General features: G+C 51.1%; 5 protein-coding genes across 6 annotated transcripts; 2 read left to right on the top strand and 3 right to left on the bottom strand.

The window, feature by feature from the left end:
* Window positions 1–150: 150 nt before the first annotated feature.
* Window positions 151–2,306, bottom strand: uck1 (uridine-cytidine kinase 1). The gene is made up of 7 exons (XM_061293084.1): window positions 2,076–2,306; window positions 1,734–1,893; window positions 1,551–1,647; window positions 1,308–1,450; window positions 1,149–1,243; window positions 1,022–1,070; window positions 151–872 (listed from the first exon to the last, which is right to left on the bottom strand). Exons 1-7 carry the CDS (start codon window positions 2,166–2,168, stop codon window positions 679–681), a joined length of 831 nt encoding a protein of 276 aa, XP_061149068.1. The 5' UTR covers window positions 2,169–2,306; the 3' UTR covers window positions 151–678.
* An 89-nt stretch (window positions 2,307–2,395) lies between these two features.
* Window positions 2,396–3,383, bottom strand: dnlz (DNL-type zinc finger). Its single transcript, XM_061293137.1, has 3 exons — window positions 3,247–3,383; window positions 3,037–3,162; window positions 2,396–2,858 (listed from the first exon to the last, which is right to left on the bottom strand). The coding sequence occupies exons 1-3, from the start codon at window positions 3,348–3,350 to the stop codon at window positions 2,711–2,713; spliced, it is 378 nt and encodes a 125-aa protein (XP_061149121.1). The 5' UTR covers window positions 3,351–3,383; the 3' UTR covers window positions 2,396–2,710.
* A 313-nt stretch (window positions 3,384–3,696) lies between these two features.
* On the top strand, window positions 3,697–8,047 carry lrrc8aa (leucine rich repeat containing 8 VRAC subunit Aa). The gene is made up of 3 exons (XM_061292978.1): window positions 3,697–3,984; window positions 4,735–6,865; window positions 6,934–8,047. The coding sequence occupies exons 2-3, from the start codon at window positions 4,745–4,747 to the stop codon at window positions 7,210–7,212; spliced, it is 2,400 nt and encodes a 799-aa protein (XP_061148962.1). The 5' UTR covers window positions 3,697–3,984; window positions 4,735–4,744; the 3' UTR covers window positions 7,213–8,047.
* A 143-nt stretch (window positions 8,048–8,190) lies between these two features.
* Window positions 8,191–10,990, top strand: phyhd1 (phytanoyl-CoA dioxygenase domain containing 1). 2 transcript variants are annotated; one of them, XM_061293076.1, is made up of 10 exons: window positions 8,191–8,721; window positions 9,076–9,234; window positions 9,550–9,625; window positions 9,700–9,803; window positions 9,892–9,954; window positions 10,042–10,063; window positions 10,136–10,264; window positions 10,327–10,443; window positions 10,535–10,661; window positions 10,726–10,990. In XM_061293076.1, the coding sequence occupies exons 1-10, from the start codon at window positions 8,689–8,691 to the stop codon at window positions 10,772–10,774; spliced, it is 879 nt and encodes a 292-aa protein (XP_061149060.1). In that variant the 5' UTR covers window positions 8,191–8,688; the 3' UTR covers window positions 10,775–10,990. The 2 variants fall into 2 exon arrangements, with proteins under 2 accessions (XP_061149060.1, XP_061149062.1); XM_061293078.1 differs by having other exon boundaries at window positions 9,076–9,253.
* Window positions 10,858–14,062, bottom strand: dolk (dolichol kinase). The gene is made up of 2 exons (XM_061293024.1): window positions 13,923–14,062; window positions 10,858–13,496 (listed from the first exon to the last, which is right to left on the bottom strand). Exon 2 carries the CDS (start codon window positions 13,414–13,416, stop codon window positions 11,839–11,841), a length of 1,578 nt encoding a protein of 525 aa, XP_061149008.1. The 5' UTR covers window positions 13,417–13,496; window positions 13,923–14,062; the 3' UTR covers window positions 10,858–11,838.
* Between the last annotated feature and the right edge of the window lie 66 nt (window positions 14,063–14,128).

Raw genomic sequence — 14,128 nt, 5'->3', positions numbered from 1 at the left:
AATAATAATTACAAACACATAAAAACAATCACGTCATGTTCAGGATGGGGGGTGAGCTCATTTGTCATTCCAATGTGTAAATCTTTTTTTTTGGGAGAGCAGTCAGAAGCAATGCCTCACACTGTGCCCTCAATAAAAACAAAACAGCTGTTTCTATACATGAACACTTTATCATCATCATCATATATATATATATATATATATATTATTCACACACAAAAAAAACATTCCTGTTACATGGAAAGTGTTTAAGGCATTGAATAATCTCCAGTGGACAAAAAACATCTCTCACTGGGTTCAAACTTGAAATAGATTAACAAGATGGGTCACAATCAGTGCAAAAGAAATCGTTAAATCAGCTTATTAGTCTAACAACAAGACCGACCGAGCGTATGTATGCTTGCAACGTTTTTTAAAATTGGAAACTTTCAATGGGAATTAAGCACAATGGGAAACTGTTTAGTGTTCTGCCGTCCCCTGGTGGCCAAAGTGCGCACACCAGGAAAAGCAGCACAACGTGGATCTCTGTTTAGGAGGGAACGAGATGTTTCCCCAAAATCCTCATTGAAGGTTTCCACATTTTTCAAATTTCCCGGTTGAGTGTTATCAAATACAACTTTGCCTGTGTAACAGCAAATCCCAAAATCAGATAAAGGTCTCTGGAAACGGTGTTGGCCGCTAATGTGGCCGAGTGCTGGGCTCCAGCAGGGCCCGCTTTCCAGGCGGGTTGGCGCTCTGCAGGTGGCACTCGCCCGCCATGGCCCGCTTCAAGGGGCGGCCCTGGCCCTGCCCGTTGACGGCCCCCCGCTGCCATTTGCAGATGTCGCCGTTGAGGATGTCCTGGATGTGCTGCACAATCAGGTTGATGGCCACTGGAGGCACACAAACAAAAGAAAGGTAAGCTGGAGATGATGCTGTGTGTAGCTAGGTGTTATTAGATTGATCAAAATGAGTGCTCAGGAGTTTGCTCTGCAATGCCTGACAAGGTTCTTTTGCCATTTCAAAAGAGAAACCAGCTCACCCATGTTGTCAACTCCCCTGGGAATGATCACGTCCACGTACTTCTTGGTCTAAAACAAAGCGAGGAGAAGGAGGGGGAGATAGCCTTCAAGAATCGAAGCGAGGAACCTGTTTGATCAAACGCTTACAGGCAGGCAGAACTCCTCAAAGGCGGGCTTGACAAAGGTGGTGTACTGCGACAGGATCTGCTCCAGGTCCCGGCCTCGGGTCATGTCCCGTAGCACTGACGAAGCAAAACGTTCAGCTCGGCAAGGCACCGCCAAAGAAATCCAAAGCGCGGCCCGTACCTCTGCGAGACAGCCGCACGTCCGAGTCGGTGTCCACGAAGAGCTTCATGTGGAACATGTCTCGCACTTTCTGCGGGTAGAAGACCAGAATGCCTTCCAGGAGGACCACGTCGGCCGGGTAAACCGTGATCCTCTCGTCCAATCTGAACGCATAGGGAGCAAGAACCTGTTGCCACCTCCTTTGCGCTTATGTCCTCAAATAATGGCCTCCTTCGCCCTGGACCAGAAAGTCCAATATCTCACCTGGAATGGGTGACAAAGTCGTACGTGGGGACTTGAACCACTCTGCCCTCCACGATGTCCTTCAGAGTTTTGTACATCAGCTCGTTGTCGAAGGCTTCTGCAAGAGTTGCAAAGTGTCGTGTTATCTCAAATGATTCAATATCGAATGCCTTGACACGCGGTGACCCCATAGAGGCAATCTACCTGGGTGGTCAAAGTTGTACTGGCCCCTGAGAGCTTTAGCCTTCTGCTCGGCAGTGAGCACGCGATAGAAGCAGTCCTGGCTGATGATGGCAACCTTCCTCTGGTGGTGGTCCACCTTGTTCTGGCCCAGCAGCTCCATGATCTTGGCACACACCGTCGACTGGAACGCCACCGAAGAAGGAAGGAACGCACCATTCAACAAGAAGAGACTCTAAACATTATTATGTACGTACTACATTTTTAGTTTCGATTTTGTGTTATGTGCGCGGACCAACTGTCGTGACAGGCAACGCTAGCTTAGCTAACGCTAATAACCACGAGAGCTAATTAGTTCGAACAAACCTTCCCGCTGGCGGTTCCCCCGCTGACACCGATGAGGAACGGCCGATGATGCGGCCTCTCCTCGGCCTCCTCTCCGGCCGCGAGGACCTCCATCGCAGTCCGAACACGAAGGGGGCAAAACGAAAGAGTTGACGCGCTAGCCCGCTTCAGAGGCTACACAGTTAGCCAACAAGCAGGTTGCGTTCTCGCGTGACGTCAGGAGATCATGTGACCCACGTTACATGGAAAACACCGAATTTGCTGTTTTCTGTTCCAGAATAAACGGAACTAAAATTTAAACCTAAACCATATGCCGAGGGAAACGAAAATGCATTTAGTGATTCTTTTGGGTTTACGGTTTTATTTTATTTTTGCTTTTCTGTTAAACCGAACAAAATGATCCTGAGAAAAGTCAAAGTCAATTTCTTCACATGTCAAGAAGCAGGGTGGTCCAGTGCTTAACAGTATGTTCTGGGTCCAAACCTGGAGTTGGCAAATGATTCCCTCCTGTGCTTGTGTGGGTTTTCTCCAGCTACCTCCATCACATCCATGTTCACTTCAACAAAGGCTTGAATGGACTCAAATAGACAACAAGCTCATCCGCCATCCAAACAATGACAACCACTATAGAAAAGAAAACTCGATGATTCACACATTCATGTATCTTTGTCCGTGTCCTTGTTTGCAGTTTCCGACGGAGGACATTTCTCCTGGCCTGACTCGGTCAGAACAACTTGGAGAGCATCCGTTCCTCCCAGCCTCCTCACCGTCTCTCCTTTGGCAGCCAAGATCTCCTCAATGTTCCTGACAACGTTAACAGCGAGGATGCAAAGTCAGACTCACTCAATTTGCACATTGGAGCCATCTAAGCATTACTGCTATTAGGTGAGTAACCTTTGAAATGAAACTTTTAGGATGTTGTGGAGGAAGTTTATAACGACTAAAATGTCTCCAATGAGCCAATCTTACAAATCGGACCAACCTTTTCCCTTCCAAATCGGTGAACCAGCCCAAGTTGTCGGCGATAATGTGGTGATTCTTGCATCCCGAACATGTCACAATAACGACACCGTTGTGATACGCCTGCTTGGAGATCTTTTGCGTGGATCTGGCGGAGCATACCTGCAAAGTTTCAATTTGCATGAAGTTCATCACCAAGCTAAGCTTAAAGAATATGGTTCAACCAAAATACCTTGCATGTGTACACCAGGTGGTAATGCGTTGAATGGATTTTCCCAACGGCCTCGCTTGAAAAGCTTCTGCAAGGGGTCTGGACTCTTTCCTGAAGACGACCATTGCAGCGGTCCAAATTAGAAAGGCTCGCTCTCGGCCCAAACGCAGGGTAGCAGCGGGGGTCAAGTCGACAAACGGATGAACGACATTGCCAACCCTGAACGAAACCCATCGTCGATTTGGAAATGTGTGGCCATCGTAAACGAGCTAGACAGCCGTGAAACGCCATGAGGTTGTTTACGTTTGCAGCTGCTGGGTCGTCGCATGTCTATGACGTCATGTTCATGCTACGCGCTTTCTTTTCACTGGAGCGTCGTGTTTTGATGTTGATTCATACAACATTAGTTCTATAAATATTTGTCACGTCTCAATGATATATTGTGTAAAACAATCTGAGCGTTGTGTTTTTGTTTGAGCGAGCGGAACCGACGTTGCTGTTTTTGTATTCCGCTGTAACCTTGCGCTTTAATTTGGAAAACAGAGCAGGAAATACGCTACTTCCGGCAAGCGCGCGCTGACTGACCAATCAGCGGCGATCTTAGAACCGACTCTTCCGGCCTTTCGTTTTCCCGAATCTGGCTGTCCAACTGGGTCCCCACCCAACCCACCGAAGCGATGTCGTCCGGCCGGCCTCGGGGTTGAGAAATGTTTCCCTGGCGTGTGGGAGAGCTGAGAGACAGCAGCCTCCTTAAAAGTGGTGAGTTGTTTTTGTTGTTGTTGTATTAGTTGTTATTGTTTTTCCTCCCGGAAGTGAAGAGCTCTGGAGGGGTGGGCAGCCTTTTTATTCCAGGTCTTTGATTTGCCCTAACGTGTCTACGGCTCTGCTTTCGGCCTACTTGTACGTCATTAAGCTGACTCGCTGTTTTGCTAGTGAGGACAAATAGCATCATGAATATGCACCTTCAATTGAATGAGTCGTATAAAAGCCTAGACGGCTTTCATGGATGTCCACAAGTTTGAAAAAGTCAGTTCATTGGGAATTTGCTATCCGTAACCCACTGACACCACCTGCTGTATAAATGTAGATTTGCAATTAGTATTTGAAGAAAGGACCCCTGTGCTTTGAATGGCATCACATTGATTGATTGTGACATCACCATCTTGTAAAAAATCTAGTTTGACCTAGTTCCCCCCAATAGTCTCCCACATTGAATCAACAATTGAGTATTGGATTGTGCTTTGACTTTGAGCTCTGAAGACTGGCACCATGTTTAAGATTCTTATCAGAAGGGGAAGTAGCTGAGCGCGGTTTGATATCGATGACCTAGACAGAAATTTCAACCGACGCCTCGTCACGGAGCCATGGGACAGTTGAGACGGTAACTTTCCGCCTTCGGAGGCGGTGTCAGAGCAGCGACAAAGGCGGGACGAGCCCGGTTCCGTGCGAAAGGCACGCGGCGTGCGGTCGGAGGCTAACCGTCCGCTCGTGTCGTTTGCATCCCCGCAGGTAAGCCGTCATGATCCCCATCACAGAGCTGCGCTACTTTGCCGACACCCAGCCGGCGTACCGCATCCTGAAGCCGTGGTGGGACGTCTTCAACGACTACATCTCGGTGGTCATGTTGATGATCGCCGTGTTTGGCGGCACGCTGCAGATCACGCAGGACAAGATGATCTGCCTGCCGTGCAAGTGGGTGGCCAACGAGTCGTGCGAGGCGGCGCCCAGCGGCGCCCAGCGGCGGCCGGGGGAGCCCCGTGGCATTCAGAACGACCTGGACCGCCACCAGTACAGCTACATCGACGCCGTGTGCTACGAGAGCAAGCTGCACTGGTTCGCCAAGTACTTCCCCTACCTGGTGCTGCTCCACACGCTCATCTTCCTGGCCTGCAGCAACTTCTGGTTCAAGTTCCCGCGCACCAGCTCCAAACTGGAGCACTTTGTCTCCATCCTGCGAAAGTGCTTCGACTCGCCGTGGACTACCAGGGCGCTGTCGGAGACGGTGGTGGAGGAGAGGGACTCCAAGCCTTTGGGGAAGGCCAACGGCTCGAACGACAAAAGGACCCTGTACCAGCCGCTGGCCGCCAGCAAGGACGTGGAGGCCAGCGTGCCCATGCTCCAGAGAACCAGGAGCAAAATGGAGCAGGGCATCGTGCAGCGGTCGGAAACGGGCGTTCTAGACAAGAAGGAAGGGGAGCAGGCCAAGGCTCTTTTTGAGAAGGTGAAGAAGTTCCGCATCCACGTGGAAGAAGGCGACGTCATCCACCGTCTGTACGTGCGTCAGACGGTCATCAAAGTCATCATGTTTTTGTTGATCATCAGCTACGCCAGCTACTACGTCTGCTACATCCGCTTCGGCGTCATGTGCACGGTGGAGACGGAGAAGCTGACGGGCTTCGGCACCTTCTACTGCGCCCACCCGCTGGCGACCCTCTTCCAAATCCTGGCCTCCTTCTACATCAGCCTGGTGCTGGTCTACGGCCTGATCGCCATGTACACGCTGGGCTGGATGCTGCGGCGCACGCTCAAGCGCTACTCCTTCGAGGCCATCCGCGAGGAGGGCAGCTACAGCGACATCCCCGACCTGAAGAACGACTTTGCCTTCATGCTGCACATGCTGGACCAGTACGACCCGCTCTACTCCAAGCGCTTTGCCGTCTTCCTGTCGGAGGTGAGCGAGAACAAGCTGCGGCAGCTCAACCTCAACAACGAGTGGACGCAGGACAAGCTGCGGCAGCACGTCTCCAAGAACTCCCAGGAGAAGTTGGAGCTGCACCTGTGCATGCTGAGCGGCATCCCCGAGACCGTCTTTGACCTGCCGGAGCTGGAGAGCCTCAAGCTGGAGTTCGTCCCCGACGTCACCATCCCGCCCATCGTGGCCAAGCTGTCCAACCTGCGCGAGCTGCGCCTCTACCACACGCCGGCCAAAATCGAGTCGGCCGCCCTCACCTTCCTGCGAGAGAAGCTCAAGTCCCTGCACGTCAAGTTCACCGACGTCAAGGAGATCCCGCTGTGGATCTACAGCCTCAAGAACCTCAGCGAGCTGCACCTGACGGGCAACCTGAGCGCCGACAACAACCGCTACGTGGCCCTGGACGGGCTGCGGGAGCTGAAGAGGCTCAAGGTGCTGCGGCTGAAGAGCAGCCTGTACAAGCTGCCGCAGGTGGTGACCGACCTGAGCGCGCACCTCCAGAAGCTCTCCATCAACAACGAGGGCACCAAGCTCATGGTGCTCAACAGCATGAACAAGATGGTCAACCTGAGTGAACTTGAGCTGGTGCACTGCGACCTCGAGCGCATCCCGCACTCCATCTTCAGCCTGTACAACCTGCAGGAGATCAACCTGAAGGACAACAACCTGAAAACCATCGAGGAGATCATCAGCTTCCAGCACCTGCGCCGCCTGGTGTGCCTGAAGCTCTGGTACAACCAGATCGCCTACATCCCCATCCAGATCGGCACCCTCAACAGCCTGGAGAAGCTCCACCTCAACAGGAACAAGATCGAGAAGCTGCCCGGCCAGCTCTTCTTCTGTCACAAGTTGCGCTTTCTGGACTTGAGTCACAACAACCTGACCGTCATCCCGCCCGACGTGGGCTTGCTTCAGAACCTGCAGCACTTTGCCGTCACGGAAAACCGAGTAAGAAGCTCAGTGTGCAGATAAGCCGAGGTTCGCTGCCGAGGTTCACGCCTTCCTTCCTCCCCCAGATCGAGGCGCTGCCCATGGAATTGTTCCGGTGCTGCAAGAAGCTGCGCGTGCTGCAGCTGGCCAACAACTGCCTGGAGACGCTGCCGGCGTGCGTGGGCCAGCTGGCCGCCCTGACTCAGCTGGAGCTGCGGGGGAACAACCTGGAGAGCCTGCCTCCCGAGCTGGGCGAGTGTCGGCTGCTGCCGCGCGGCGGCCTGCTGGTGGAGGAGAAGCTCTTCAACACGCTGCCGCCCGAGGTCAAGGAGCAGCTGCTGAGCGCAGACAAGGAAAAAGCCTGACGCCTCGTCTCGTTTGGATTGCCTCCACGGGGTAAGTGGGACGTGACACTCGCTAATGTACCCGAGAAGCCTTAAATGTTCCTTGCTTAAGCCTCCAAGGTCAATCGGAAGCGCCTGTGGCGTGCCACCTGGGCTCTGTGCCAAGCCTTTCTTTTTTTTAATCGGCACGTCAAAGTGATTTTCTTCCTTTTTGCACTGCCTACGTGCCAATGGACCGGAATGGGACATCCGGAAGGAACTGCTTGAATAGAATCGGAAGATTACAGAGGGAGGGCTTTTTATGGAGCCCACTCCAAAGTTCACTCATCAAATCAGAAAGTGGTGGACGTTTCTATTTGCCAAATGGACTCTGCCCGTTTACCGCCGTATGTTTTGTTTTTGAACGGGTAGGTGAGAAAGGTGCGGCCTCGCAAAATGCGGACAAAGGTCGCTCGCGTCGTTGCTTTTTCTCTATCGGCTGCCGTGACGCACGGGCCAAAGTATTGCTTTTGTGCTGATCGTGACCATTGTATGGAAATGTATCGTGAGCGCATCTACGGGCGGGGTGGCACTTCACCCTCACTACGCATTGCAACACTACTCCAAAATGGCCGCCTCAATATTTCGTGGATGTTTTTAGCTTTTGCAAGCTAAATGGACATTTTTTAGCTGCTCACGTCCACTGCTTTGAACCGCTTCACGTGGCTTAGCATGTTGCTAACATGGCCTTAATTGGTGTCTTTAAAAACAAAAAAACTTAAGCTGCGCACTAAATGTTTACCCAATTACAGAATGCGTTCTTACAGTTGCCTGATTGTTTTGTATTTTGATTCTAATATTAAACGTTTTGACACAATTAGGGGTTTTGTACAATAGTTGATGGCAAGAAAATAGATATATACTGTATAACTGCCCCCACACTGAGTTTCTCTGCACACATGATCAGCTAAGATTGGGGGAAGATCCAGAGCCACTTTCAAGTTGCCAGATTGTGACACCGCAACTATCATGACAAAGCCAACAGGTAAGCAGAGCTGCGTTGTATTTTATTGGATGCTCAAGTTAAAGTTCTGGTAAGTGGCGCAATGCATTTTGCAAGTGTGAAGTATAATGTACGTTGAAATGTAATTGGGGGAAAGACACAATAAACTTTTTTTTTTTTTTAATCATTGAGTTTCAACATTGTTGAGTTAAACACGGCAGCTTGTACAGGTTGCCATTCATTGTGTGCCACTGAATTTAACTTGTAGCGTATAACGGGGATTTGTAACGCAACAAAGTAGCCGCTAGAGGGCGCGAGGCAATTGAGACGCTTGTACTCCATAGCCATGCGCAAAAGAGAAACTGATCCGTTACATCGAGGCGTGTTGACTTATGAGGTAGGTCACGTTCCCGGAAGTCCGCTACTGGCTCAGCCAACCAATCAGCAGAAGCCTTTATGGCTCTTCCTCCTCTCAGGAGGCACACAGTTTTGTTTTTCAGAGCCGTGAAGACAACATGGACTTCCTAAGTGACCGAGATGTGCAAAAGGTGAGAAATGCACATCATTTGAGAAAGATACCGTGTATTCTTTGTTTGAGTTTGATTACATAAGTAGTTTGAATGCGCAGCCAATCAGCGACGCGAATGAAAGCTGCGAGTACTTCCAATATTTTTGGAGTTACTGGAAATATTTTCTTCTTGAATTATGCATATTAATGTACAGTAGCAAAAGGCCGAGCTGCGCATTCAGTTGATTAGAATACATTTTGTACCAGTTCAGTGTGATGATAACCACAGAACAGGAATTCAATTATTTTGGAAAAAAAAAAGTTTAAAAACAACTCCAAAAGAATCAAGTGTGAGTGGAACTTGGTGCTGTCTCTGACGTGTGGTTCTTTTTAGTACTTTGAGGACGGCTACGTGGTTCTGGACGGGTTCCTGACGCCCGGCGAGTGCGACGAGCTGCGTCAGAGGATGTCGGAGATCGTGGACGCCATGGATGTGCCGGCGCACTGCCGCACCACCTTCTCCACCTACCAGCAGGAGCAGCTCAGAGAGCAGGTCAGCGGCTTCGGTGCTGGCAAGTAGTCAAGTACATATACTTAGTTGGCGTTTTGATCCAACTCGGCGGGTTTCTGTCAAATGCCTTCCTTCATGTCACACTGCAGATGCAGGTATGTGACCTTCTTATTTTATTTTAGCAGACCCAATCGAGAAAGAAAAACATCCAAACATTGTCCGTATATTTTTTGCATTACTTGTTGCTAGGCAGAATTTGTGGGTCACACTCGTAAGCATTTTTTCCCCCCCAATTCTTTTTGTGAATGTTGAATGCGTTTGATGAAGTCAATCATCTGCTGTGCTTTTGACCCGCAGGGGAACGCCGACTATTTCATCACCAGTGGAGATAAGATCCGTTTTTTCTTCGAGAAGGGAGTTTTTGACGATAAAGGTCAGTTGGCGTATGTATTGGCTCCTCATCATCTTCAGTGAAGTGACTTTTCTTATTCTATTTTGCACCCGCAGGAGAGTTTGCGGTGCCCAAGGATCGATCGCTCAATAAAGTGGGACACGCCCTGCATGCTCATGAACCTTTGTACGAAAAAGTTACCCATTCAGACAAAGTTCAGGTGAGAAAATGGTTCATGTGTATGAGAGCGTTGCACTCTCGTCCGTCCCATTTGTGAATGTCTTGCGTGGCGCTCATGATCCTCTCAGGGAATTGCCAGGAAGCTTGGCCTGGTTCATCCTGTCATTTTGCAGAGCATGTACATCTTCAAGGTCAGCCTGCACAACAACTCGATTTTCATGCAGACGATATCAATGAATAGTACTGTCATTTTTTTTTTATGTGTTTCGCCCTTCCAGCAACCCAGGATTGGCGGAGAAGGTGGGTCAGGAAAAGTACAAGGCTTGATCTGATCTTTTGATGTCATTGAATATTTGCTGTTGCGCCCCCTAGTGATGTCACACCAGGATGCCACCTTCTTGTACACGGAGCCCCTGGGAAGGGTGATGGGCCTGTGGGTGGCCCTGGAAGACGCCACCGTCAACAACGGCTGCCTGTGGTTCCTGCCGGCCTCGCACAACAGTAAGCGGACACGTTTATCGGCAGGCCCGCGCCATCCAATTGTTCGCCTCCCACCCGGCCAGGCGCTGTGACTCGACGGATGGTGAGGACGCCGCCGGGCACCTTCCCCCTGACGGACTTCATCGGCACGGAGCGGGACTACGACGCTGACAAGTTTGTCCCGGTAGAAGTTAAAAAAGGTCTTCTTTTCAGTTTCTAATGTTTGGCTGGCATTTCAACTGGAGTGTGTCGACTTTTGATAATCACTAAGGCGCAGTAAATGACCTGTAGGTGGCGTGGTGCTGATCCACAGCCAAGTGGTGCACCGCAGCGCCGAGAACGTATCCGAGGACTCGCGCCACGTCTACACCTTCCATCTCATGGAGGCCCACCAAACCCGCTGGAGTCCAGACAACTGGTCAGCCTTTCAAACACAAAGACCAAAGATTTTTGACTTGATGGCTCCCCTTTTTTTCTTTCAGGCTGCAGCCCACCGAAGAACTTCCTTTCCCACCCCTCTACACCAAATGACGGTTTGTTCCCAATTCTTCTTCAAAGCATTCATACAAATGATTTAGGGCCAAGGAAAAAAGAGGAACGAGAAACACACCTGATATTGGTGCATGTACTTTAATGATCGTGACAGAACGGTTGTACAAATAATTTCATTTCGATACTTTCGATACTCAAATGGAAATAGATTCAAAGCAAAATGACACGATGAAATAAAAATGCAGGGCGATCTCGCGTTCGGAGGAAACATTCAATGGTGATGAATTAACGGAGAAAACACTCCTTAAAGTGCTTTCAGAAAAGAATTCATTGAAAACTAAACATGAAATGTGCCAAAAGTGGATTATGAGGAAACATCACATTGTGATCAACTAGGACTAAGATTTTTTTTCTTTTTTTTTTCAAATATTTTTTTTCTTTCACATGCAAGATTAAAAATATAGGGAAAGGCTCATATCTTAGCATTAAACTTAGCTTAAACATTCAGTCGTGATCATTTAGGGTGGAATGGGGCAATTTTAAATAATAATAATAAATACCAAACAGGGTCCCACGAAAGCTGAAAAAACAGCATCTACTTTAACCGTCTCGCCGTTTAAGGCTTTGATACCAGGACGTTGTTCACGACTCGCAAGCTTTGGGAAATTGGCTGAAATTTCACAATGAAGCTAATGAATAATTCGCCAATTTGTTCATACGTCGTATTCGGAGAATTTTTCATCCATCCTTGACTGAAAAACGAACTTTGTTGCATGATTTCTAGACAATGTACAGTTGAATTGTATGCAAGTAAGAACGGATGTTTTTTTATTTGAAATATTGTATTTGTACAATATATTTTCATTGAATGGTTGGTTAGGTACATTTAGAATCAAGGTTCAAACGATGCATAACGTTTCATTTCCTCATTGAGTTTCATTCTGAAATTTCAACCCAAAGCGTCATAGCCCTGCCTTTGAGTCGTTCATGGCAGAAAATGTTTTCCAAGGCCGTCTGCAGGCACGTCGACAGCCTTGCGCTCCTTCCGCTTTGAGTTTTGCCGTCTTTGGCGCCGTTCCTGGCCCGCCGCTCTGGTCGTCCTGTCAGAGCGTGAGCAGGATGAGCAGATAGAGCGGCAACAGCAGGTTGTCGATCTGCGAGGTGTACGCTTCCAGCATGGCCACCAGCGCCACTGAGCTCAGGATCCACGAGTAGGCGCCGTTGAGGTTGACGCCCACGTCAAAAATCAGCAGCAAGGCCACGCCCACAATCTGGGCCAATACGGACGTGGCCGTGCCCTCCATGGTCTTCTTGGTGCCCGGCCATCGGATCTCGCCCACGGCGCTTCCAAACACCGAGGCCGCCGTGTCGCCGATGCCCACCGCCAGCACGCCGGCGTAGGGCACCAAGCCGCCGGCCCCGGGGAGCGTCCCCTTGGGCGCGCAGGCCCCTGGGAAGATCCAGATGGGCAGCGCCATGCCCAGCAGGAGGTAGATGTGGGTGAGGATAAGCGGGCCCGAGTCACGTTCGTCCAGGAACAAGGTGAGCATCTGGCGAAGAGGGCGGCCCAGCGGCTTAATGCGGAAGTAGCGCACGTACTCCAGGAAGAGGAAGGCGGCCAGGCAGCCCGCCGACGCCACGTGCAGCAGCTGGCTGTCGTAGAGGAGCCCCGGGACGAAGGTGGCCACCACGATGACGTGGAAGTACTTGCGCACCGCCGTGGAGGCCTGGTGCTTCTTGGAGCCGGCGCGGCGCTGGTAGTTCTGGTGCAGCACCACGCCGGTGGCGGCCAAGCACAGCGCCGCCCAGTACGCCACCAGTCCCAGGCGGCGCCGGTTGAAGGTGACAAAGTCCCACAACCACATGATGGGATGGCGCCCGATGAAGAGCGACAGCCACGGCATGAGGATGCCCAGGCCCAGCACGGCCGTCATGGTGTGGAAGAAGAGCGACGACACCCACGTCTCCGACTCCATGAAGCAGAAGAGCAGCGCAAAGACCACGCCCAGCAGCAGCGAGCCCACCACCAGCACGGGCAGCAGGTAGTGGACCGGATCGGCCCCCTTGGCCTCGGCCCAGCTCAGCGAGCGCTTGATGAGCTGGTTGACCATCAGGCTGACGCCGCCCACCACCAGGAGCGCCTCGCCGGGCGTGAAGCAGCGAGGCAGCAGGTACAGCACAATGAGGCTGAGGTAGACGAAGATCAGCAGCACCTCCAGCACTTCGATCACCTCCGACACCGTCAGGGTCTGCTTGGCCGTGTACAAAATGGCGCTGGCCGAGAGGCCGGCCACCACGCAGGTGTTGACGGGCACCGGTCTGGTGACGCCCAGCGCGATCAGAGACAGGAAGAGCGCCAGGACCATGCCGCTCACCGTCACCACCATGGTGAAGCGCTCCAAGTGGACGCTGCCCGCCGATGCGCATTTGGCCCGCAGCACCAGACCCAGGAGCGGCATCACCATGGAGGCCGGGACGATGCCGCTGTTGGCTGCGGGGCGGAACTGGAAAACGGCGCCGCCCGACTTCAGCAAGCGGTCCCACTTGTGCTGCACGTAGAAGGCCTGGATGAGCAAGGCCACGGCGCACCACGAGTGCTGGTTCCACAGCGCGGCGTGGACGCAAAGAACCACCGCCGACACCACGCCTGACTCCACCAGCACCGGGTTGACGTGAGGCATCGTGGCTGCAGATGGGCAGGCGGGCTCGCGATCAACAAAGGCCGCCGTCTGTCACGTCTTCATTTGGCCCACGGCTCACTCTAAAAACAGTGGATTTGGCAAAAAAGAAGAGACTGTAAGGACTGAAGCAAAGGGCATAGAACAGATAGTAGAAGTGAGTATGTAAATGTGGGCCAGGTGAGAAGGCCTCGCTGTCACTGCTTCCCACCGGGGTGAACCTTCCTTCACACACTGCCCTTTACACACGCTTTCATTGCACAATAACCTTTAGTCCCTGCGATGGCTTGCTCGTTACACTTGAGGCTGCATACTTGTTATTAATGGCTATTTTGGGCAAGAAGCAAGCAGATGATTTTTCAGCTCTTTTATTTCTGATCTGAGGCTTGCAGAGATGCTGCAGGCTAGCGACACAACACAGCGTTATCCTCAACGAAACACTGCACGCGTATAATGGTCGTCATAACCACCGAGGATGCACAGAGAAACCGAATGCTAATTATACTTACTGCGTTATTGTGTTGTCATACGGACGAGGCGAATGGAAGGGTGTCTTCCCTTTGTCAGAGAACGTTCGTCTCCCAGCCAGTAGGAGGCCGCCATGTTTGGATAGCCGGGTCACGTGGTAGGGCCACTTTCCATTGGTTCATTTGATTGATTGGTTTCTTTTAAATGAAATTATAATTTGGTGTAGCTATTGATTGAGTAAATAATA

This window comes from Syngnathus typhle, linkage group LG12, assembly GCF_033458585.1.
Source record: "Syngnathus typhle isolate RoL2023-S1 ecotype Sweden linkage group LG12, RoL_Styp_1.0, whole genome shotgun sequence".
Taxonomy (NCBI): domain Eukaryota; kingdom Metazoa; phylum Chordata; class Actinopteri; order Syngnathiformes; family Syngnathidae; genus Syngnathus; species Syngnathus typhle.
The sequence above is the reverse complement of the archived record's forward strand: the minus strand, read 5'-3'. Positions and strand labels throughout refer to the sequence as shown.